General features: G+C 45.0%; 1 protein-coding gene across 3 annotated transcripts in view; it reads right to left on the reverse strand.

Moving 5' to 3' along the window:
• Positions 1–22,343, reverse strand: part of pdlim5b (PDZ and LIM domain 5b) — a 73,199-nt gene that overhangs the window by 7,497 nt on the left and 43,359 nt on the right. The window contains exons 4-9 of one of the 3 annotated variants that reach the window (XM_024380780.2): positions 11,324–11,357; positions 7,812–7,834; positions 6,477–6,503; positions 5,999–6,153; positions 4,598–4,628; positions 463–617 (exon numbers count right to left, since the gene is read on the reverse strand). In XM_024380780.2, coding sequence (XP_024236548.1) covers positions 463–617; positions 4,598–4,628; positions 5,999–6,153; positions 6,477–6,503; positions 7,812–7,834; positions 11,324–11,357 — 425 coding nt within the window. Of the gene's footprint in view, positions 1–462; positions 618–4,597; positions 4,629–5,998; positions 6,154–6,476; positions 6,504–7,811; positions 7,835–10,416; positions 10,962–11,323; positions 11,358–22,343 lie in introns of all 3 variants that reach the window. The other 2 variants (XM_024380781.2, XM_024380779.2) reach the window with 2 other exon arrangements.

Below are 22,343 nucleotides of genomic sequence, written 5' to 3' on the forward strand. Positions count from 1 at the left end.
TGTGTAAAGGGTAGAGCTCTCATAACTTCCATAAATAAAATGCATGATTTGCATTTCTGTTCATAAATCAAAATGTATTTATATAGCCCTTCGTACATCAGCTGATATCTCAAAGTGCTGTACAGAAACCCAGCCTAAAACCCCAAACAGCAAGCAATGCAGGTGTTGAAGCACGTTGGCTAGGAAAAACTCCCTAGAAAGGCCAACACCTAGGAAGAAACCTAGAGAGGAACCAGGCTATGAGGGGTGGCCAGTCCTCTTCTGGCTGTGCCGGGTGGAGATTATAACAGAACAAGGCTGCATAAACCTAAGCTTGTAGTATAGATCTAGTCTTTTCTTAACAGCAGGACACACTCAATAACAGAAGCATGAACAAGATGCGAGTGAAACTAACCACAGAATGGTCTGGAGCGACAGCGAGAGGAAGACAGTAGGGGTTAGTGTCAGAGTGTGTAAGATTACCTGCTGAACCTCCAGCCGGCCAGGAGGGTTTGACCTGGGCAGAGGGGGTCTTGAAGGTGGGTGGGGGGACACCGTTCCTGGGGGCTCCTGGGACTTTGGTCATGGTCTTCACTGATGTGACGTGAGCACTGGGCAGGGCATCCTCAACAACTTCTCTGGAGAACAGAAAGGTCATTGTTTCACTGAAACATACTGGCACCCACAAACACAACCGCATGCACACACACACAGACAAATATAGACACAGACAAAACACACCATCATAGAGAAATGTTTTCACTTTATAGTATTTGGCTCATAATAAACCCAGTAGCGTTGAAGTTCTTAACGTCTGGTGTTGTTTACTCATGACTATCCACATCGCCAGGCTGTGCAAACTGATGCCTGTCCGTCTCTCCCTCAGGCCCTGTTTGTTATGGCAACCTCTGCCATGGTTACAGTACAGTAGGCGTTCCATCCACCTCTCAGCTGTTAGAACGTGATTCCATCACAACACGCCTCCCTAAAAACTATAGACTTCACCATCTTCTGCTATAGCTGAACTCACGCCCACATCGTGCACTCTCTCCACACCTAACCCCAATATAAAGCCCGTGGTTCTCCTCCTGTTCAAGAACATGTTTAAGGTGAAATTATGTGCAGACAAAACGGAAAAATAGCTAAATAGTTGTTGGAAATACAAGTGCATCAGAAGGGCTGTTTTGAAGACAGGCTAATTATGAATAGGCACGATTGAGTCATATCCAGCAGAGGCACTAACCAGGCACAATCAATTAGCAGGAAGTTCAGTGACACACTCAACCAATCAGGCCAATTATGGGGAGAGTTGATTGGATTAAAAACTGTGTCTGATGAAAACCATGGCCAGATTGATCCAATAAGGATAGATGATACAGCCCAGTGTCCAGATGGCACAGCAATAAGTAAACAGGAAAACAATTAGTGTTGGCACAGTCTCGCTCTTTCTCCCTCTCCTCCTCTCCATCCTCTCTGTGAAATGTTGTATGCAGTGGAGCTGCTCATAACAGTGGCCTGCTGCCTATTTTGCTGTTCTTTCTGTCTCTGCAATGTTGTCATCGATGACATTGACATATTGATGGTTCTATAAATAATGCTGGTCTTTAGTGCTTGAGCCATGATGGTTAGGTCTGTGCTAGTGTTCAGCGTATCAAGGAATCATCCCAGCTGTTTACAAAAGAAAGCTGGTTAAAGTCCCAGGTGAGAAGCACTTGCCCTTAGGAAAAGACTGACTTTCTTCAGGTCATATGCAGTTCTACACTACACTGTATTTAAAATGTGCCTTGACAACACTGCCCTCTACTGGTGATACATACAAAGTGCTATTAGCTCAAGCAGAGAACTCACTGTACTGTATTCAAATTCTTATTTGCCCCGGTTAAACCCAGATGACGCTGGGATAACTGTGTGCCACCCAATCACAGCTGGATGTGATACAGCCTGGATTCAAACCAGGGACTCTAGTGACCCCTCTTGCACTGAGATACAGTGCCTTAGACCGCTGCGCCACTCGGGAGCCCAATGTATGTGTGGAGCTAAGCTATTAAGGAGCTTTCCTGTATGTCCTTTGTTTAAACTACTCGTGAGCCATTGGGTATGTACGCCGCATTAGTCTATTAGCTGTGTAGATAAAGTGTTAAGATACTGTACTTCCCAGGAGAATCGGAAGAAGAAGAGGGAAGTGGACAGGAAATAAAAGGATATAACTTTATTTAGATGCAAGCAACAACAATCTTCAAGCATATCTATGGTTAGTGAAGAAAATGAAACAACATGTAGATAAAATACAAGGTAGTCATGTAAAGAAGGAAAGGTAGAGAAATTAAGTTGGAGACAGTGATGTCAGAGAAGGAGAAACTTAAATGAATCGACAAACCTATACTATGTCGATAAATCAAACTCAAAGTATATTACAGACACACACGGTACACAGAGGATCCAGGTAACTGACAAAATAATGGAACACTTGTGTAGATGAGGGACACAAAGTATATTGAAAGCAGGTTCTTCCACACAGGTGTGGTTCCTGAGTTAATTAAGCAATTAACATCCCATCATGCTTAGGGACATAAATAAAAATGCTGGGCAGGCCATTATTTTGGCTACCATGGCTATGCCCCCATAGGATGACAATGCCCCCATCCACAGGACGTGAGTGGGTACTGAATGGTTTGATGAGCGGTAAGGGCTGGGCGGTGTACTGTATTTTACTATGTACTGATATTGATGCACGGACCGGTTTGGGTTTTTACTTTACATTCTATAACATTATTTTAATCTTTGGTTTGTTAAATGTGATGTGCCGTGTGTAACATCCATTTTTATAGTTCACACTGCTACTTGAGTCATCCCTCTCAGCTCTCTCTTCATGCCACTTTCCACAGACTTAATAACCTCATTCCATTTCCATCATTCCAACAGTTCACCTACGTGTTTTGATCTAAATCACAAGTCAAATTGCAATTGCAAACATTTGGCAAAAACTAATCTGTGATAATTACACTGCCAGATGGTGAAGCGTGATTCATCACTCCAGAGAACGCGTTTTCACTGCTCCAGAGTCCAATGACGGCGAGGTTTACACCCTGCCAGCCGACGCTTGGCATTGCACATGGTGATCTAAGGCTTGTGTGCGGCTGCTCGGCCATGGCAACCCATTTCATGATGCTCCCGACGAACAGTTCTTGTGCCGACGTTGCTTCCAGAGGCAGTTTGGAACTCGGTAGTGGGTGTGTCAAACGACGACAAACGATTTATACGGGCTACGTGCTTCAGCACTCGGTGGTCCTGTTCTGTGAGCTTGTGTGGCCTACCACTTCACGGCTGAGCCATTGTTGCTCCTAGACGTTTCCACTTCACAATAACAGCACTTACAATTGACCGGGGCAGCTCTAGCAGGGCAGAAATTTGACAAACCCACTTGTTGGAAAGGTGGCATCCTATGACAGTGCCACATTGAAAGTCACTGAGCTCTCTTCAGTAAGGCCATTCTACTACCAATGTTTGTCTATGGGCATTGCATGGCTGTTGGGTCGATTTTATGCCATGGGTGTGACTGAAATAGCCAAATCCACAAATTCGAAGGGGTGTCCACATACTTCTGCATATATAGTGTAAGTAGTAAAATAAGACAAGGTAACTTAAGGGAGTCTCTCACACACCTAAATAATGCACTAACTAATACCTGTAACTATACAAGTGTACGTGATAACGGTAGGTATAATGTGAAATATAATGGACTCCACTGCACACACAGGGAGACAACTACAGGCATATTGAAATAAATAGAACACAGGCAGGTAGAGGTCACAAATAGTACGCAATTATCTTAGTGAGAAACAGTCTACTGCACGTTGAGTGTGCGTGCTGAAACACCATGGTGCCAGTCTCTCAGCTTGTTGTACAGTTGTCCCACAACCTCCGGGTCCGGTTTGTTCACCCTAACACACCCAACGGCACAGGGCAGGAGGGGAGAGGGAGATAGGGAAGGAGGGAGAAAGGAGAGCAGACGGGAAGAAAGAAATTGTAAGAAAAAAGTAACAAGAAATGTACGGGAAAATACTGGGAAATTGAGGAAACACAGGTCAATTAAATAAAGCAGTAAGATTAGCAAAGAGGCTTGATATCTCTTGATAGGAGCGTGCTGTCTGTTAACCACATGTCTCTGAGAAGGCATGAGTGAGTGCCTCCTCCTGGCAGTCCCTTATTACCCATAGTCCCTCTTCGTTACCCACAATCCCACCGTGACATTCTAATTGTCCGGTGCTTAGGTTGGGACAACAGCAGTGTGTGTTTACTGCAGATGAAGATGAACGGGGGGGGGATTTCAGAGAGCTCTGAGGGTTTGGCCGACCCAGCCGGAGATGTTTTTACTAGGGTTTCCTCCACAGTGGGCTTCCTCTGATGTGGCTTCCTGTAATGAAGCTTGAAACTAAGCGTCTCATTGGATCAGGAAGCAATGGGCTAAACACGGAATCCCAATAATGAGAAGCTTCTGTGACGTGCAGGATGAGACGTCACCCCAACATAGTCACAGTAACAACAACAGCGTCACACTCACACGCCAGGAAAACACAACCAGATCACATGGGAGCAGACTGACCAATCAACTACTCACTTCTTTCCAGTGCTGTTCTCCTGGGCTTGGTCTGTCAACAGAGGAGGAAAGAAACGCATGAACATCAATGCAGAGATTGTGACATGTGCGTGTAGATGTGTGTCTTGTAATAGAAAATAACTGATGGGGTGACCAGCCAAAAAGAGAGGGGTTATACTGCTTTTAAAATGCAAAATAAAAATAAAAAGTTGGCCAAGGGTGCACCTCAAATATCTCTACTCCACATGAGGGCTGGATTACTGGGCTCAATATCAGATGGCAGAGACAGTCCTGGGGGGAGCTACATCCCTCTCTCCTCACCTACAAACCACTCTCCACATCTACAGCTGTACAAACCACTCTCCAGCACCATTTGCATAATATCAACAGCCGTAAACATATTCAGCGCTGCATTGCCGGGGCGGCAGGGTAATTCCTAGTGGTTAGAGCGTTGGACTAGTAACCGGAAGGTTGCAAGTTCAAACCCCCGAGCGGACAAGGTACAAATCTGTTGTTCTGCCCCTGAACAGGCAGTAAACACACGGCTGCTGTTCCTAGGCAGTCATTGAAAATAAGAATTTGTTCTTAACTGACTTGCCTAGTTAAATAAAGGTAAAATAAATAAAAATTGGTAACCTCAGCCTCTGTCTGGAGTAGAGAGGGACATCTAATCCACTGTTCCTTGTCAGCTCCATGTCAGCTTATATTAGCAGAGCATGTCCAACACACACACAGGGCTGGGGTGATGACAGAGAGATGGTTGCTGAGGCTCAGAGACAGACCTGCGCCATCCAGCACTTAATTTTTATTTAACCAGGAAGGGCTCATTTTTCAAGAGCGCCCTGGCCAAGATAGGCAGCACCGAGGCAGCACCGAGGCAGCACCGAGGCAGCACCGAGGCAGCACCGAGGCATTACAACAACAAAAAATACAGACAGACAACATGAAAAACTACAAGTCATCTGGTAAAAACCATTGAATTCACAAGAGTATAAAACAGCTCATTAAAAACACTGACAGGTCAGGGAATCAGCCTCAAGCCTCAGCACTGTTGTAATCTACACTACAGCCTACTTATGTAACCTTTCCCTTAGGGGAAAAGGCCAACTAGTCACAATGATCTAGCTATAACACATATCTATTTTCTAATACCACTGTGCCAAGGTATTGGTGGTGCTGCATGTGTTCTGGCCTGGGTATGAGGGTACCCAACATAAAGTAACTAGGGTGTCATTATGCATCAGGGTATTGGGGGAAGGGAGAGGGTGCCAGGGTACCCAACATAAAGTAACTGGGGTGTCATTATGCATCAGGGTATTGGGGGAAGGGAGAGGGTGCCAGGGTACCCAACATAAAGTAACTAGGGGTGTCATTATGCATCAGGGCATTGGGGGAAGGGAGAGGGTGCCAGGGGGTACCCACCGTTCTCTGTGCCAGTGATCTGAGCCAGGATTCTGAAGGACCTGGACTGGGAGGTGCCGGTGCGAGGATGCCAGTCCTCCGTGTCCTCGATCATACGCTTCTTACTGGCCTCGCTGAGTGGTGAGGCATGGTTCAACTCTGGTTCAACTCTGTTCCTGAGGCCACACACACACACACACAGAATAAGTATCCTCATCATTTATTTCCAATTACTATTAGCATTCACCATTCATAAATTTCACTTTTAATAATGACTTTATTCATCAAGTAATTACTCAGATTAATTCATTAAATTAATGAATTAATTCATCTTTTTCATACAGTAGGATAACACAAGTGCAAAACAAATCTCTCACACACAGGTACAGACAAAACACACTCTCACTCCCAGTGTATACTACAGGTAGACTCAGACAAGACAAACATACACACATTCACTCCGTGAAATGGCCCCTGCTAGACTTCCCATTTACCGTACCTCCTAGTGGCAGTCTTTGGGGGGACTCTGCACACGGAAATTGAGAGGGAAGTAAGAAAAGGAAAATAGGATAATAGAAGGAGAAGAATCAGAAACTAGAAAAGACTGGGAGGAAAAACTGAATATTGTACTTCCAAGGTGATAAAACTATTTGGTTCTAGAGTATGAGCATTGCTGCAGTACTGCAGTACTACTGATCACCTCCAAAACCCCTATGAAGGTGACATGACATGATTCAGCCCACATACATGGCGTTAACTCAGACACACATATTATAGCATGACATCATGCTTTTAGTACTAGCAGGAATATGCTTTATGGATTATTGATCAGCTGAAGAAACAGTGATCTAGTTTGGATTTTGGGGAATTGACAGAAAACTATTAAATGTAACTGTAGAATATAGTTAGAAGCAAGGGTGAAATTACCATCTCTCACCACAAGGGGGAACCACTGGGCTTCACATTACAGTGAGCTCAGGACCTGAACAGATGCATTCTTTGTATTCCTGTCCTGAATTAAATCATGTTTAGACACTCATCTCAAGGTGTCTGTATTACATTAGCTACAAATGCATTTATGCACTTGAGGCAAGTCAAGTGTGAATATATCGGAGTGTTCTGCGTGTGAGCTCTCCAGCTCGTGTTCTAGTCTATTGCGTGTGTCAGTGAGTGTATTCTAAGTGAATGGAGGTCAGGGGTCAGATTGTGACAGTACTATTCCTAGAACCACAGTGAAATAGCTGGCTGGTAATTAATAAGTGGCCTTGGGTAAACAGAGTGACACGGTGGCAGACGGACAGACGGAGGGGGACAGATGCAGGGACAGGGTTCAGTAGCCCCGCTGAGTGGTGACAGGTCAGCATACAGGGCACTGAGTTGCTGTCTGGGGATGGGTCTGGTGGGGGTGCAGCATAAAAATGGCACCCTATGCCCTTTAAAGTGCCTATAGAGCTCTGGTCAAAAGCAGTGCACTATAAACGGAACAGCATTTCCAACGCACATGGGTGTAAATACACTACTTTTCCAAGTGAACCGAGCCAGGATGCCATGGCACATAGAGCATGAATGAACAGAATGAACTGGATCACAAGGCTTATTACGGCTTATGGCTGTGGGTTATTTACAGGGTGGCTTTGCAGGTTGTTTTGTGCTCTGAGATGAGGGTGTAATACAGTAAGTACATGAGTATGAGTGAGGTTTGAGGGTTATGGCAGAAAGGAGCCAGCATGCCTACTGTACTATTCAGGTGCGGCAGTAAAGCACTGATAATCGCATCATCCCACAGTTACAGAGCTAGCAGACAGTGTGTCACTGCTACTGTTAGAACACTAACTTGGTCTCTTCCTCCTCGTCCTCCTGAGGAAAGAACAAATGAAGAAGAGGATGAAGCAAAGTAAAGGAGCAGGAAAAGAGAACGAGCATTGATCCAACTGGGTCCTAAAAACACATGGCCCATTCTGAGACGAGGTGCAAGCAGACACCCAGAGAAACACACACAGGATCCAGCTGAACACGCATGCTGCTACTATACCTGGAACCTGTAGACAGAAACATCTGTACACGCATAGAAAAAAAGGAACCTAATAGGGTTATTTGGCTGTCCCCATAGGGGAACCCTTTTGAAGATCCATTTTTGGTTCCATGTAGAACCCTTTCCACAGAGGGTTCTACCTGGAACCAAAACGGGTTCTACCCGGAACCAAAAAGGGTTCTACCCGGAACCAAAAAGGGTTCTCCTATGGGGACAGCCAAAGAAACCTTTTGGAACCCTTTTTATCTAACGGTAAGGTAAAAAGCATGCACAGCAGTACTGTTAATGGCCAATTTATTAAGATTTGTATGTAAGGGATAATCAATGAGGGGCTATACGTTCTCTGGAAAATAATGACGTGGAAGGGGTTCCACGACGCGCTACCTTCCACAGAGGTGCATTATTTTCCAGAGAACGTATAGAGCCCCGAGTTGATTACCCCTTTTATACCATGACTAGAATTTAACACATTTACCTCTAGAAATGTGTAACCAAACAGACTTTCTAGTTTAGCTAACCAAACCATCAGTCCTAGCTTGCTATCATGAAAATCTAATTCAACAATGCCAATAATGTTTTCAATTCGACTTTTGCTTTCAATAGCAGATCAAACACAGAACATGTAGCCATTGAATTCTATCGTGGAAATAGACTGTGCGTTATAGGGAAATAATGCATGCTCTAGAATGCCCTTCAAGCCAATCAGAAGCAGACAGAGTAGTCCAGGGGGTTTAGACAGGAGGAAGGTGGAATAATAACTCCAGAGACCGTAAGTAGAGTATGCAGTAAAGACTGAGATGACAACCAAAGTGCCTACAGGTATGTGGCATGAAGTCTCTACTATATTCAGCTGTGAAACATAACTAATTACATTTGCATCAGTGGACTACATTGGTAGACTAGTCAAAAACACGTGTTTTTACTATTCTGAGGTTTTATAAATACATCTGGCCTGAGAACCATCCCAGTAGAGCTTCTACAGGGCCAACACTTCCAGAATACCAGGCTTGTAGAAACAAGCGTCTGAGTCGACAGACAACAACATGTCAGGCAGACTCCGAGGCGGAATACTGGGTGTTTTGGCAAGGCTATTCACTTTGCTATCAATTAGAGGGAGGAGGGCTGGGCTGGGTGGTAGCAGGAGTGAGTTTAACATGTCGTCGTTCTGCTGCTGCCTTCGTCTTCTGTTTCCAGTTCCCTTTAACATGAGACAAGATGTGCTGCTGCACTCAGAGCTCGCCAGCTTGCAGTCCTAAACGCCGTAATTAAGTTAGCTCTGGTTTGTTCAGCCATTCCTATGGGGAAACTGAATGGAGAAACAATAGGGTTTTGGGATAAATGCAAAAAATAAGTTCTGGTGCGTTTTGTTCTATGAGATAATAGCATGACCTTCATGAATTATGAAGCCTTTTTTTTTTAAATGACATAAAGGCTTCAAAAAGTGACGTTAGCTGATGAAGAGGGTCTCATAGAACAGAACGTGTCAGATCTCCTAAACCTGTGTTTACCACAGACCTTATTTTCAGCGTTTATCCGAAAACCCGACAGGAACTCCCTCCATTTCTTCATAGGCTTTGTCCAACGAACCCTGGCAGAGTTTGCGCCTACAAAAAGACGCCATTACTATTTCTCTCTATTGTGGCTGTTTAAAGAGCTAGGTAGATATAGGCATGTTGCTCTACAAACGAGAGTATGTTTGTAGAGTGGCAGGTAGCCTAGTGGTTCAGAGCGTTGTGCCAGTAACCCAAAGGTCGCTGGTTTGAATCCCAGATCCAATTAGACTAAAAATCTGTCGATGTGCACTTGAGCAAGGCACTTAACCCCTCAATTGCTCCTATAAGTTGCTCTGGATAAGAGCATCTGCTAAATGAGAACAATATAGTCTACATTTATTTAGTCTATGTCGGAGAAATGGATGGAAGATTTAGTACGAAGTATGTCCTCTCTCAGGTAGTCTGGTATTGCATGGTTGGTTAACTGAAAATGGACACCAGCTACTCGTGGCCTCAAACAACATCATCTAGACAGGTAGTGGAGTGAACCACAAGTATCTGTTGACCTGGCAACAATACACATGATTTATGGGAAGTGAGAGCGAAACATGTTCATTTCCCATTACAGCCATCTTGCTGCTGCACTACACCAGTCTAAGTGGTCACATCTAGAATAGCCATGTTGTTATTTTGAGCTACAAAAATACAATGTGGTGCAGGGTAAAGACTTCAAGTGAACTTACTGTACAAACCACCCACCTACCCACAGTTGAGCCTCTTGGAAAGGCAAAGGAAGCAGAAGCAAGAGTTAAAAAGAAAGAAAGTAACAGGAGAAAAGAGGAGAAAGGAGAGGAGACGAGGAGAAAGGAGAGGAGACGAGGTGAGGGGTGGGGTTTGAGGTTAGTGCTACTCACCCGTTGAACTGGTCTTTGATCTGGTCGACTACCACACCCTGGGCTTCCAACAGGCCCCGCCTCTGTCCTATGGCCACCTCACAGGCGTTGGCGTTGGAGTACAGGTTGATGGGCGTGTTATAGCAAGAGGACTGCGGAGCACCAGGATTGGAGGAGGGGGCAGTCACTCTGGCCGGGGAGGAAGAGGAGGACGAGGAGGTGGTGGTGAAGGGGGAACGGCCAGAGCTGGGTCTGGTGGGTGGGGCTGAGCTGGGTTGGGCTGCGATGGGTGGGGCTGGAGAGCGGGGGTGGCTGCCTAGTGGGAAGGGAGGCTGGGGCTGCTGGGAGGAGGGGGCAGCGGGGGTGAAAGCAGACGATGCAGAAGGGATTGAGGCCACTTTTGGGGCAGTCAGGGAGGTAGTGACCACACCCACACTGCTGCCCCCGCCAAAGGGGCGGGCCGTCTTATTGTAGGCAGCACTGGGCTGAGGGGAGGGGCTGGTGAATGTGGATGGCGGGGCTGGGTAGGTGATTGGCACAGGCTTAATGATCTCCAGCGGTTCGTTCTAAAAGGGGGTGGGGGGGCACACACATGCACAACACTCACACACTGCACATCACACAGCAAACTCATGCAGGAGCCATGCTCCCCAGAACATTGGTATGCACCTCAGTGCTATCCATGAGGGTGGCACCTTCACAAGCTTTGCATAATGTCCATAACAGCCAACCAAAATGTGGTGTAACGTCGTCTCAGAAGGGTACAGTGAGCATGCGCAAACATATTGATGAACTCCTGAGCACATATGACTTAACAAATGATCCTGGTAAGTGTCGATATGCCCACTAAAAAGTAATACTCAGGTTTAAAATCCTTTCATCTTAACTAATGAATTTGACTTGAAGTGATTCACTGGAGTGTTCTTACCTTTGGTGCATCCGCCTTGGGAACACTGGAAGCTCTGTGAAGACAGAAAACATCATGAGAAAGAAGAACAGATGTGCAGTTATCTGTACACTCTTAGAAGAAAAGGAACCTAATAGGGTTCTTCGGCTGCCCCAATAGGAGAACCATTTGAAAGTTATTTTTTGGTTCCAGGAAGAACCCATTTGGTTCCAGGTAGAACCCTTTCCACGGAGGGTTGTACCTGGAACCAAGAAGGGTTCTCCTATGGGGACAGCCAAAGAAACCTTTTGGAACCCTTTTTATCTAACGGTAAGGTAAAAAGCATGCATAGCAGTACTGTTTATGGCCAATTTATTAAGATTTGTATGTAAGGGATAATCAATGAGGGGCTATACGTTCTCTGGAAAATAATGACGTGGAAGGGGTTCCACGACGCGCTACCTTCCACAGAGGTGCATTATTTTCCAGAGAACGTATAGAGCCCCGAGTTGATTACACCTTTTATACCATGACTAGAATTTAAACACATTTGCCTCTAGAAATGTGTTAATTTGCCAGAAGAAATGTGTTCAACATCCACTGCAGTAGCCAGTAAGTTTACTAGAGAGCTGCAGTAGTTACCGTGGTAACCAAACAAACAGACGTGCTCGTTTAGCTAACCAAACAAACAGACGTGCTCGTTTAGCTAACCAAACCATCAGTCCTAGCTTTCTCTTATGAAAATCGAATTCAACAATGCCAATAATGTTTTCAATTTGACTTTTGGTTTGAATTACACCGTGCAAATATGATATACTTCAAGCCCATCAGAAGCGAGTATTCAACAATGCCATGGTCTAAATCTATTTATAAACCCCGTGCCTTATTGCTTCAGTAAAAACACGAGTTACTGTATAATGAACCACCAGAGTCTCCCTGACAACCATATGTCACAACAACTCAACTCCCAGGTAAGACAGGGACCGATAAATCAATACACCGTTTGTCAGACTTAGAGAGAGGGATAAATGGATGGAGAGCGAGCGAGCGGTAGACAGAGAGAGGGGTGAGGCAGGGAGAACGGGAGAGAAAACAGGTGGTGATGAGTAAAGGAAAAGTCAGGGGGGAGAAAACCACGCCAGAGAAAAACCTGTAAATAGAGCCAATATAAAGATTACACACAAACTATCAAAGACTGCTGCTGGCTGCCTTACAGGCCTGTCTCTATTTGGCCCCTAGCTCAATGCCACAGAGTCAGCCAGCCATAGAGCAGCATGGAGGTAGAGACATGTGGGAAAACATATTATGCTCTATTACTCTGGTATGTTTCCCTAACGTCGGCTAGATTTTACCGTGGATCCTAATTTCACTCAATCATCCACTCATGCTCGCTTGGATTTCAAAGTGGGGTCAGCGAGCTCTGGAATATCAATATGACTGCACCTCCTGAGATATAATTGACTGAGATTCGTTTTTCAAATGAGGCCAGATAAGAGCCTCTTTACATCAGCCCCACAATGCATGAGTTAGCTAGATACCGAGCACTACAAGCCCACTTAATATGAGACAGTCAGGTCTGGGACCTGCTGTATGGATGGAGTGTGTGTGTGTGTATATATATATATATGACGCAGTAATATTACTGCTTCAGAGCTTCGAACTGTACATTCCGCTGTGTTAAAGAATACAGTGTTTTAGGGGAAGGAGTAGTCTGTATACTATCCTCTGGGCCACAAAGTAATGTTTTGAACATATGGCCAAATCCTCAGCTGTTCAGTCATAAAAATAGACAATGGACGCAGTAGTTGGAGCTTGACGTATTGGAAACAACCCAGGATCCCCACATGCCAGTATTTTCAGAGTCCTCTGTCTGTACCCTGTCAGTACGCCTCACAGAGAGCCACCCCACCACACTAAAGCTTCTGGCTTGTCCTGCACTTGGGATCAATGGAAAAAACAAACAAAAACTGCCCAACAAAGCTATCCTCCATTTGGTGGCCACCACAGACAGAGCAGCAGCCCAAGGCACAACAAGCACTATGTATATCTCCCCTCAGTGTGCGAGTCTCTACCTCTGTGTACAGGGCTACACGCCGGAACGGTGTAGAAGACCTCAGATTTATACTCATGATCAAACCAGCTGCAGGTACTTTATCGCCTCAGGAAGAGGAGGGTGGTCCTGTTGTCCATACTGCTGCAAACAAACACACTATTCAGAGGAAGTGGTTACCAGGATGTGAACCATCAACTCTCGACCCACAAGGATAGTATATTCTGTATATTTCTTCCCGATTCTTTCACTCTCTGAGGAGCAGAGACAGTCGCAAACGCCAAAGAACGTAGCCTAATGAAGGAAACGACTAAATGCACATCAAGTACACACAGCACCATTCCAAGAAAACACACTCTCCCTCCTCCCCCTCCAGCTCTTCATCCATGGCGTGAGCTATTCATGACCTCCGTCTGCTGGACACAGTCTAGATTCCTTCTGGTTCGTGTTCTCTCATTAATTAATGCAATTCTGAATAAAGTCCCTGCCCCAGCCTATCATCTGGCTTCATAAACAACGGTGTGCTAAGCCTCGGTCTTTGACAGCCTCCGAGGCCCAGACAATGTGTCCCTTTTCCCCATAAAGACAGTGACTCAGCAAGACAGAATAGTCTCTTCCAGAACATGGGGCATGTTCTCTGGCATTCTGTCTGTCACATTGTGCCATTTTTAGGAAGAGTTGAGGACAGTCTCACAGTTCCTTTCTCTAACAGAGCCGAAGCTGACCGACTAATGGCTCTCTCACTGGGTGGTTATCGAGGCTCACCCTGCCACACGTTGATGGAATTCATATTTTGAAAAGTACTGTACCCACACTTGCGGGTGCATATTTTCCAATGCATTCTCCAATGTACTTGTACTATTGTATACACTTCAGGAACGCAGCGCACTCACAAAGGCCCAGGCAACCAGTCCAGTAAAGGGTGGGGATTGGGCTAAATCCAAACAACCTGTGCCATTACAAACAAGATGCGCGGTGTTATGGAGTCTGTCTGCCATCATTGGGTCTGGGGGAGGCCCCATCCTCCGTTCTCTGTTCCCAGAGCTGACTGAACAAACACAGGCCAGGGTGGTCCTGTGAACATCTGCTCAGCCCTCTCCCCTCGGTCCTCTCTCTCTAGCCAGATCGCGTGCTGTGCTGTTCAGACTGATGGACAGTGTGCGTGTGTCATTTGACAGCTGTGTGCGGGAGAAAAGGGGGAAAACGGAGTAGCAGGGCAGTGTAGTCTGGTCTGGGGGTAGGCCCGGGGGACACTGACTGGTTCAAACTGAACCATCCAGCTGTTGTCCTGGACCTCAATTGATTCATCATGCACATACAGATGTAGGATCTTAATTTGAGCCCGTTTGCTACAGCAGGAAAATAATCCTGCCGGGTTCAGGAAATGTGACCTCTAAACCTCAAATACACTACACGTTTTAAATATCCTGCATTGTTCTTCATTCAACAGGGTTATTCAACTGAAGATCCTACATCTCTAACCTATAAGTCATCTCGGTATATATGAGCCAGCTAGACGGATTGATGATATATGTAATCCAATTAAGTCAGATGACAGATGATACGGATCAAGAAGTCACGCATTTCTGATTGATGGGGATCCTTCCCAGAAAATGCAAAAGTCTGTATACCAAATCAAATCCTCGAGGGCTATCCTTTGAATGTCGTGTACCGTAGGCCTCAAAAGTCAATAGCTCACTGAGAAAAACAACCATTGAATCTTAAATTCCTGTTAAATTCAAGGTGTATGCTCCAATTTTGTCTGCGGATATTGCACATAACCACAATATAAATACTGTCCTGTATATTGTCCATAGGGATGACTTCCCCCTGCTGAGAGGAGCATGGTTGTAGTCAGACAGAGGAGGCCTTTAGTTGTCCCCTTCCTGCTCACAGAGAGAGCCTTCTTCAGGCTGCCTGCATCCCTGTTCCACTCACTTGAACACAGTTCCGTCTGTCAAGGTCACATTAGCATGGTTATAATGGTGGGATTTAGATAACGTGTCGTTTAGATACTACTGAAGCAAATGTAGTTTAGTATGGTGCTCTATTCTTTGCAGGCTAAGTATGAGAGAGATGGGGAGAGGGAGGCATGTGAATAAATAGGCTGGTAGGAAACTGAAACACAAAAACACACTATTGCAGAATAAGGAGTCTGGAAGAATGGGCCTGAGGGCAAAGTAGAGACATATTTCCCCCTCCTGTCTGTCTGAGCCAAGAGCAACAGTCTGGCACATAGCAGTCTCTCCATCACTCAGTCAGATGCCAACGCAAGGCCCAGCTCGCTCAGCACCAGGACACAACATGACACATACACTACTGTGTGTACTGCAGCTAGATATCCAGGCGAGAATTACACGATGACATTTTAAGGACTACTCACTCATGAACTGCCTCACATCTACACGGTATAAAAACTCATTATCAGAGATGTTCTGGAGATTGTTCGACACCACTGCCAAATGAACTACTATCTGGGTAAACAATTATTCCATTGAAAGAGCAAGTCCTTACATAGCAGTAGAGATTGGCAGTAGTCCACCCCAATCATCGATGTCTTTGCCATTAATCTACTCTGTGGGAAAATAACATTTGTATGTAAACTACTTTTTAACTGTTATTTCATTGTTATCCAAATAGTTCCCGTGTCACTTTCAGTGTGAGATGTGGATGTTAAGCAGTCGACATAGGGCTTAGCATGTCACTTTAAAAACTGGTTTGGGGAATGAAAACAAAGGGAGATGGATGGCTGTGGAAAAGTTGTTTCTCTGCTCTGCTAAGTCCATCTATGGCTGGCCAGCTAGTGGGGCCTAGGGGCCGAGCCGGGCCCCTGGTGTAACTCACGCGGCTGTCAGGGGCACAAAGCTTTCAACGCTCGATGTTCCTTGCTCTCCTGCTTCTCCCGATCACAGTGACGGGAATGGCAAAGGAATGGCCAGGGAAACAGGAATTCTGACACACAGCCTCATTAATCAGAAGTGGGAGAGGAGACAGGGAGTACTGAAGGCATGGATGAGATGAGAGCGAGAGAGAAAGTGAGTGTGACAGAGGTGAGCGAGCGATGTTGAAAGATGTACTCTAGGGTCAGCAAGGAGAGAGAGAGCGCTCTAATCGTATGGAAAGACAGGAGAGGAAGACGGAAGGGGTTCGTTTTTAGTGTGAAAGCTCCTTAACATTCGCAACGGGACAGCCTGTCGCTATTGTCAGTCTCACTCGTATGATGTGTGTGATGACTAACCCCCAGCGCTCCAAAGCAGCGTGCACGTGCTGTGTAGGGGTGGGGTACGTTAACAGCCAAATAATGACACCATAAGCATGAGAAGATCCCAAGTCCCAGCACACTCTCCTCCTTCCACCATCTGCACACACAAACACTTAGAAACCTGCATAAAAACACACACAAGCAGATGTTTCATAATGTCTCTCCCAGACAATCCCGCGTCAATCTGTTCCCCCTGAATGACAGCAGGCCAAGGAGTGGTAAACTGAGGACAGGATAATTCATACCAAAGGCACACACACACACAGAGACAGACAGACTAGAATAATTTATCCCATACTAAAAACGTAATCTGGAACAATTTCCCCATTCTGGATCAGTACATGTAATTGAATGTAAAATGCTTCTAATCCACTGGAAGTGAGAGTATTCCCATCCATTGCACAGAACTTGTTCCGCTCAAAAGCTACCTTGGGTCCCGCAGTAGCGCAACCAGTCCATTTACTGAATACTAGAACACCTGATACTGTGCAATAGAATGATAACTACCCATAATAAGGATGACATGTCCAGCCCTAAAGCAGGTTCCTTATCAGGGGAATAAAGATAAACAGCAAAGAAACAGATGGTTTCATAATAATTGAATATGATTGCATGATATGACACGCTCCATGTACATTATGAGGTTTATTATGGCATGTAGAAGTTCCCTCATGCTCAAACGCGCTCAGTTGGAAACATTATTTAATCCAAAACATTTTTAAAAAACGCAGGTCAACATGACTTTTAAGATAGAGGAGAATGCTGGCCATGTAAGAGAAACAGGAGAATAAATAAATAAAAACACTTCTAGAAATAGCCAGCTAATAGGTACAATGACTGAAAGCTTCTCAATTCAAGTTAGTCCCATTTCAGAGTGGAACCATGGCCAGAGTAGTTCAAACTCCTTGATGCACCCATCCCGTTAACGGGATAATTTGTGTCAACCACCGCTGAATACTAAAAATATTTACATTTTCATGAAATCACATGTGCAATATAGCAAAACACAGCTTAGCTTGTTGTTAATCCACCTGGCGTGTCAGATTTCAATAAAGCTTTTTGGCGAAAGCATACCAAGCGTTTATGTAAGGACATCTCTCTCAGTAGACAAAATATTACAAACAGCTAGCAGCCAAGTAGATTGGTCATGAAAGTCAGAAAAGCAATAGATTAAATCGTTTACCTTTGATGATCTTCAGATGTTTGCACTCACAAGACTCCCAGTTACACAATAAATGTTCCTTTTGTTCCATAAAGATTATTTTTATATCCAAAATACCTCCATTTGGTTGGCGCGTTGTGTTCAGAAATCCACAGGCTCGAGCAGTCACGACATCGCAGACGAAAATTCCAAATAGTATCCGTAATGTTCGTAGAAACATTTCAAACGTTTTTTTTTAATCAATCATCAGGTTGGTTTTACAATATATAATCGATAGTATATCATCCGGGTATGTAGCTTCTTTTGAGAGAGACAGAGATATAAAAAGAGAGACAGAGCGACAGAGAGACAGAGAGACAGAGAGACAGAGAGACAGAGAGACAGAGAGACAGAGAGACAGAGAGACAGAGAGAGAGAGAGACAGACAGAGAGAGAGACAGACAGAGAGAGAGAGACAGACAGACAGAGAGAGAGACAGAGAGAGAGAGACAGACAGAGAGAGAGACAGACAGACAGAGAGAGAGAGAGAGAGAGCGAGAGAGAGCGAGAGAGAGCGAGAGAGAGAGAGCGAGAGAGAGCGAGAGAGAGAGAGAATGGCTGCTCCAAGCTGTTGCGCACACAAAACGCTGCTGGCACCCATCCATACAATGACACGATGTGATCTTTCTCGCTCATTTTTCAAAATAAAAGCCTGAAACTATGTCTAAAGACAGTTCACACCATGGGGAAGCCATAGGAAAAGAAATCTGGTTGATATCCCTTTAAATGGAGCGAAGGAGCTTTCAAAATAGAAGCCACTTCCGGGTTGGATTTTCGCCTGCAATATCAGTTATGTTATACTCACAGACAATATTTCGACAGTTTTGGAAACTTTAGAATGTTTTCTATCCTAATCTGACAATTATATGCATATTCGAAATTCTGGGCCTGAGAAATAGGCAGCTTAATTTGGGTACGTTTTTCATCCAAACATCAAAATACTGCCCCCTACACTCGAGAGGTTTTAACACACAACAGACTGGCCCCTCTCACCCTCTCTACTCAACATCTGGCCACAGCTAGGCATAAAAGCACGAGCTCTGTATGACATTGTCCTTTTCCTCATCCCCTATCCCCCGTCTACCAAGGAAACACTGGCCATCTGTGAGTGCGTCTGGTGCTAGGCTTCCTCTCCTGCTAACAGAGCAGCTAGCGTATGGTTGACTGGCTGCTATGTAAACAGCAGGCCTAACTATACGGTACCCTGTCGGTCTGTCTGTCTGTGACAAGCTGTACCAGCAGGGGGAAATGAGATAAGCACAGCAGGTGGTACCTGACCCTTGGGGTAACCATTGATTTACACACAACTGATAGGCTGATTGGTCAGACAAACATTCTGGACATTAAGATGTAAAAGAGAGGCCCTATCCAACTTTTTAGATGAGAGGACAGGACACTAAGGCTAAGGACACTACCCACAGGCCAGTAGAAGTGAATTGACAGAGACAAAAATATTTGGTCTCCATTGCTGCTCTATTGATGTCTCAAAAACTGTATTTCTATTTTGTCTCCTTTAAAAAAAAAAACATTTCACTGACATCTGAGCTCAAGGAAAGCAAAGACGGATAGAAAAAAGTGTGAACCAAAAAGAGGAAAAAGACACACTGTGCTTTGATATGTTGCAACTCTGTTTTTAGGTTGGTAAATGTCAATTCCACTTAGTCTCCAGTGGGCATGCCTGTTTCTCTGGTCTGTGTTGTGAGCTACAGTAAGCTGATGAGAGAGTGCATGGCCAGCCTGTACTGACCGTCCTGGGCACTGTTAGAACTCAGCCCAAGAGATTCAAGTTTACAAATTGTGAAATGATTCTCTTTCTCTTACGCGCCTTCTCAAACTGGGGAAGCCGTCTTGCATACCTTTAGAGAACATGAGAGGATCTGTTGGGTTTCTGACATCCCGTTTTGTTTTTGTCTTTTGAGGTTTGGGGACCCAGGTGCGGCAGCCACATTGTCAGAAGGAGCGGTGTGTTTGACAAACACACAGCAGTTTCCTCATGCTCTTTCCCACACCCTCCTGGCAAAACTCACTGTGTTAACCTGGGAAGACATTTCCATAAAAGCAAAGAGGAAAAGACATGTTGTAAAGTGACTGGTTGTCATTACAATCATAGCACACATTAGGCTCAATTGGCCAGTTTGTGCTTATGAAGATGCTTTTCAGTTGCTAATGGCCCAAGCGTGGATGGAAAAACTGTTTTTCTGTTCTGAGGAATTTCTGAGAGAGAAGAATACCACAACTTAAAATTGGGTGGTTTCCAAACGTAACCAGTCAATCTAAAAAGGGGAAAATCATGCATAATCCTACTGTAGCGTACCTACAATTACCCTCAGTCATACTACGGCTACAGTAGGTCTGTGCATGTTCTCCATCACTTTGCTGGCAAGTGGAAATACTATTTTTTCCAACCCTCGAGACACGGACATGAAATGCTAGCGTGGGCCAAGACATTCAATCTTTCTTGGATACCCAGTCCCTATCACCTCGTAAAGTCTGCTAATCAAAACCGCATTGTAGCCTAGCATCCCTAGTTAGCGTGTGCTGCTCTGTGGCTCAGGGGGTGTTACTGTGGGGGAGACTGGTAAGCAGCAGCAGTGTCATAGGGAGACGGTGAGTGATGGATATAATAATCCTGGCAGAGAAGAACTGATGAATCATAAAGTTGTGGATTCTCCAGCATAGGATGAAGAGTTCTTTACTACACTCTTAGAAAAATATTTAAATAAAATGGTGCTATCTAGAACCTGAAAAGGGTTCTTCAGCTGTCCCAATAGGAGAACCCTTTGAAGAACAATTTTTGGTTCCAGGTAGAAACCTTTACCAAAAAAAGGGACATCTGCCTGGAACCAAAAAAAGGGACATCTGCCTGGAACCAAAAAAAGGGACATCTGCCTGGAACCAAAAAAAGGGACATCTGCCTGGAACCAAAAAAAGGGACATCTGCCTGGAACCAAAAAAGGGACATCTGCCTGGAACCAAAAAAAAAGGGACATCTGCCTGGAACCAAAAAAGGGACATCTGCCTGGAACCAAAAAAGGGACATCTGCCTGGAACCAAAAAAAAGGGACATCTGCCTGGAACCAAAAAAGGGACATCTGCCTGGAACCAAAAAAAGGGACATCTGCCTGGAACCAAAAAAGGGGACATCTGCCTGGAACATCTGCCTGGAACCAAAAAAAGGGGACATCTGCAAAAACATCTGCCTGGAACCAAAAAAGGGGACATCTGCCTGGAACCAAAAAAGGGGACATCTGCCTGGAACCAAAAAAGGGGACATCTGCCTGGAACCAAAAAAGGGGACATCTGCCTGGAACCAAAAAAAGGGGACATCTGCCTGGAACCAAAAAAAGGGGACATCTGCCTGGAACCAAAAAAGGGGACATCTGCCTGGAACCAAAAAAGGGGACATCTGCCTGGAACCAAAAAAGGGGACATCTGCCTGGAACCAAAAAAGGGGACATCTGCCTGGAACCAAAAAAAGGGACATCTGCCTGGAACCAAAAAAGGGGACATCTGCCTGGAACCAAAAAAGGGGACATCTGCCTGGAACCAAAAAAAGGGACATCTGCCTGGAACCAAAAAAGGACCATCTGCCTGGAACCAAAAAAGGACCATCTGCCTGGAACCAAAAATGACTATCTTATGGGGACAGCCGAAGAACCCTTTTGGAACAATTATTTTTAAAGAGTGTAGTATAAGCTATAGGCACTACAGAGGAACTCTCCCTCTTAGCTTTAGTCAGCTGTAGGCTCCCCCTTGAGCAGAGCCATGATGAGTTCAACATATAATTTCAGTTGACATTTGAATGAACCACAGCCTAAGCTGCAATATGGCTGGTACTGGTTTGTCTGTCAGAAGAAAAACAACTGGTTAACTTGTGTGTCTTCACTCAAACTAGCCCCTCATCAAATCAAATCTGAACAGCCTTCTTTGATCAAAGGCAGCACAACAAATTGGATCACACTTTAAACCCAATTATCTGTCCCCTTTGCTAAACATGCTTTCGCCAAATAGTCCCCCAGACTCATTCGTAGAGCAATGACTCACGAATGTTGGTGTACCTTTTTGTGCTCATAGAATATCAAATGTGACTGTATGACATCACACGGCCTGGTTTGACACACGTTCATCAATCCTAGCGCATTGCCACGGTTACGTTAATATCCATAATACTCTTATCACATCAGTCAACAGCAATCACATTCAGAAATCCCACACGGGTACGTGTAGTGAGATGCGTTGAGACAGATCTGCAGCTGGAGGCTAGAGCTGTGGCGGTTCTGCTCACTAAAGACGCATGTAACATCACAAACAAAGTGAAGCACTGAGAAAATGCAAGGGGTGCCGTTTTCTCGAAATTGAAAACAAGACCTAATAATGGGTAACTGTAAACCTCTCCTCCTGTACCAACCCCTCCTGGCGCCATTCTCAGCTCAGTTTTTTCAGCAAAGGCAGTCCATCCTCCCTGCCTGGAAACCAACATTAAGAAAATATAGTCCGGAAGGGAATGCGGTCTAAAATGATTTGATGGAAATCAATGCATTCTTTTCAC

The sequence above is a fragment of the Oncorhynchus tshawytscha genome, linkage group LG20, assembly GCF_018296145.1.
Source record: "Oncorhynchus tshawytscha isolate Ot180627B linkage group LG20, Otsh_v2.0, whole genome shotgun sequence".
Taxonomy (NCBI): domain Eukaryota; kingdom Metazoa; phylum Chordata; class Actinopteri; order Salmoniformes; family Salmonidae; genus Oncorhynchus; species Oncorhynchus tshawytscha.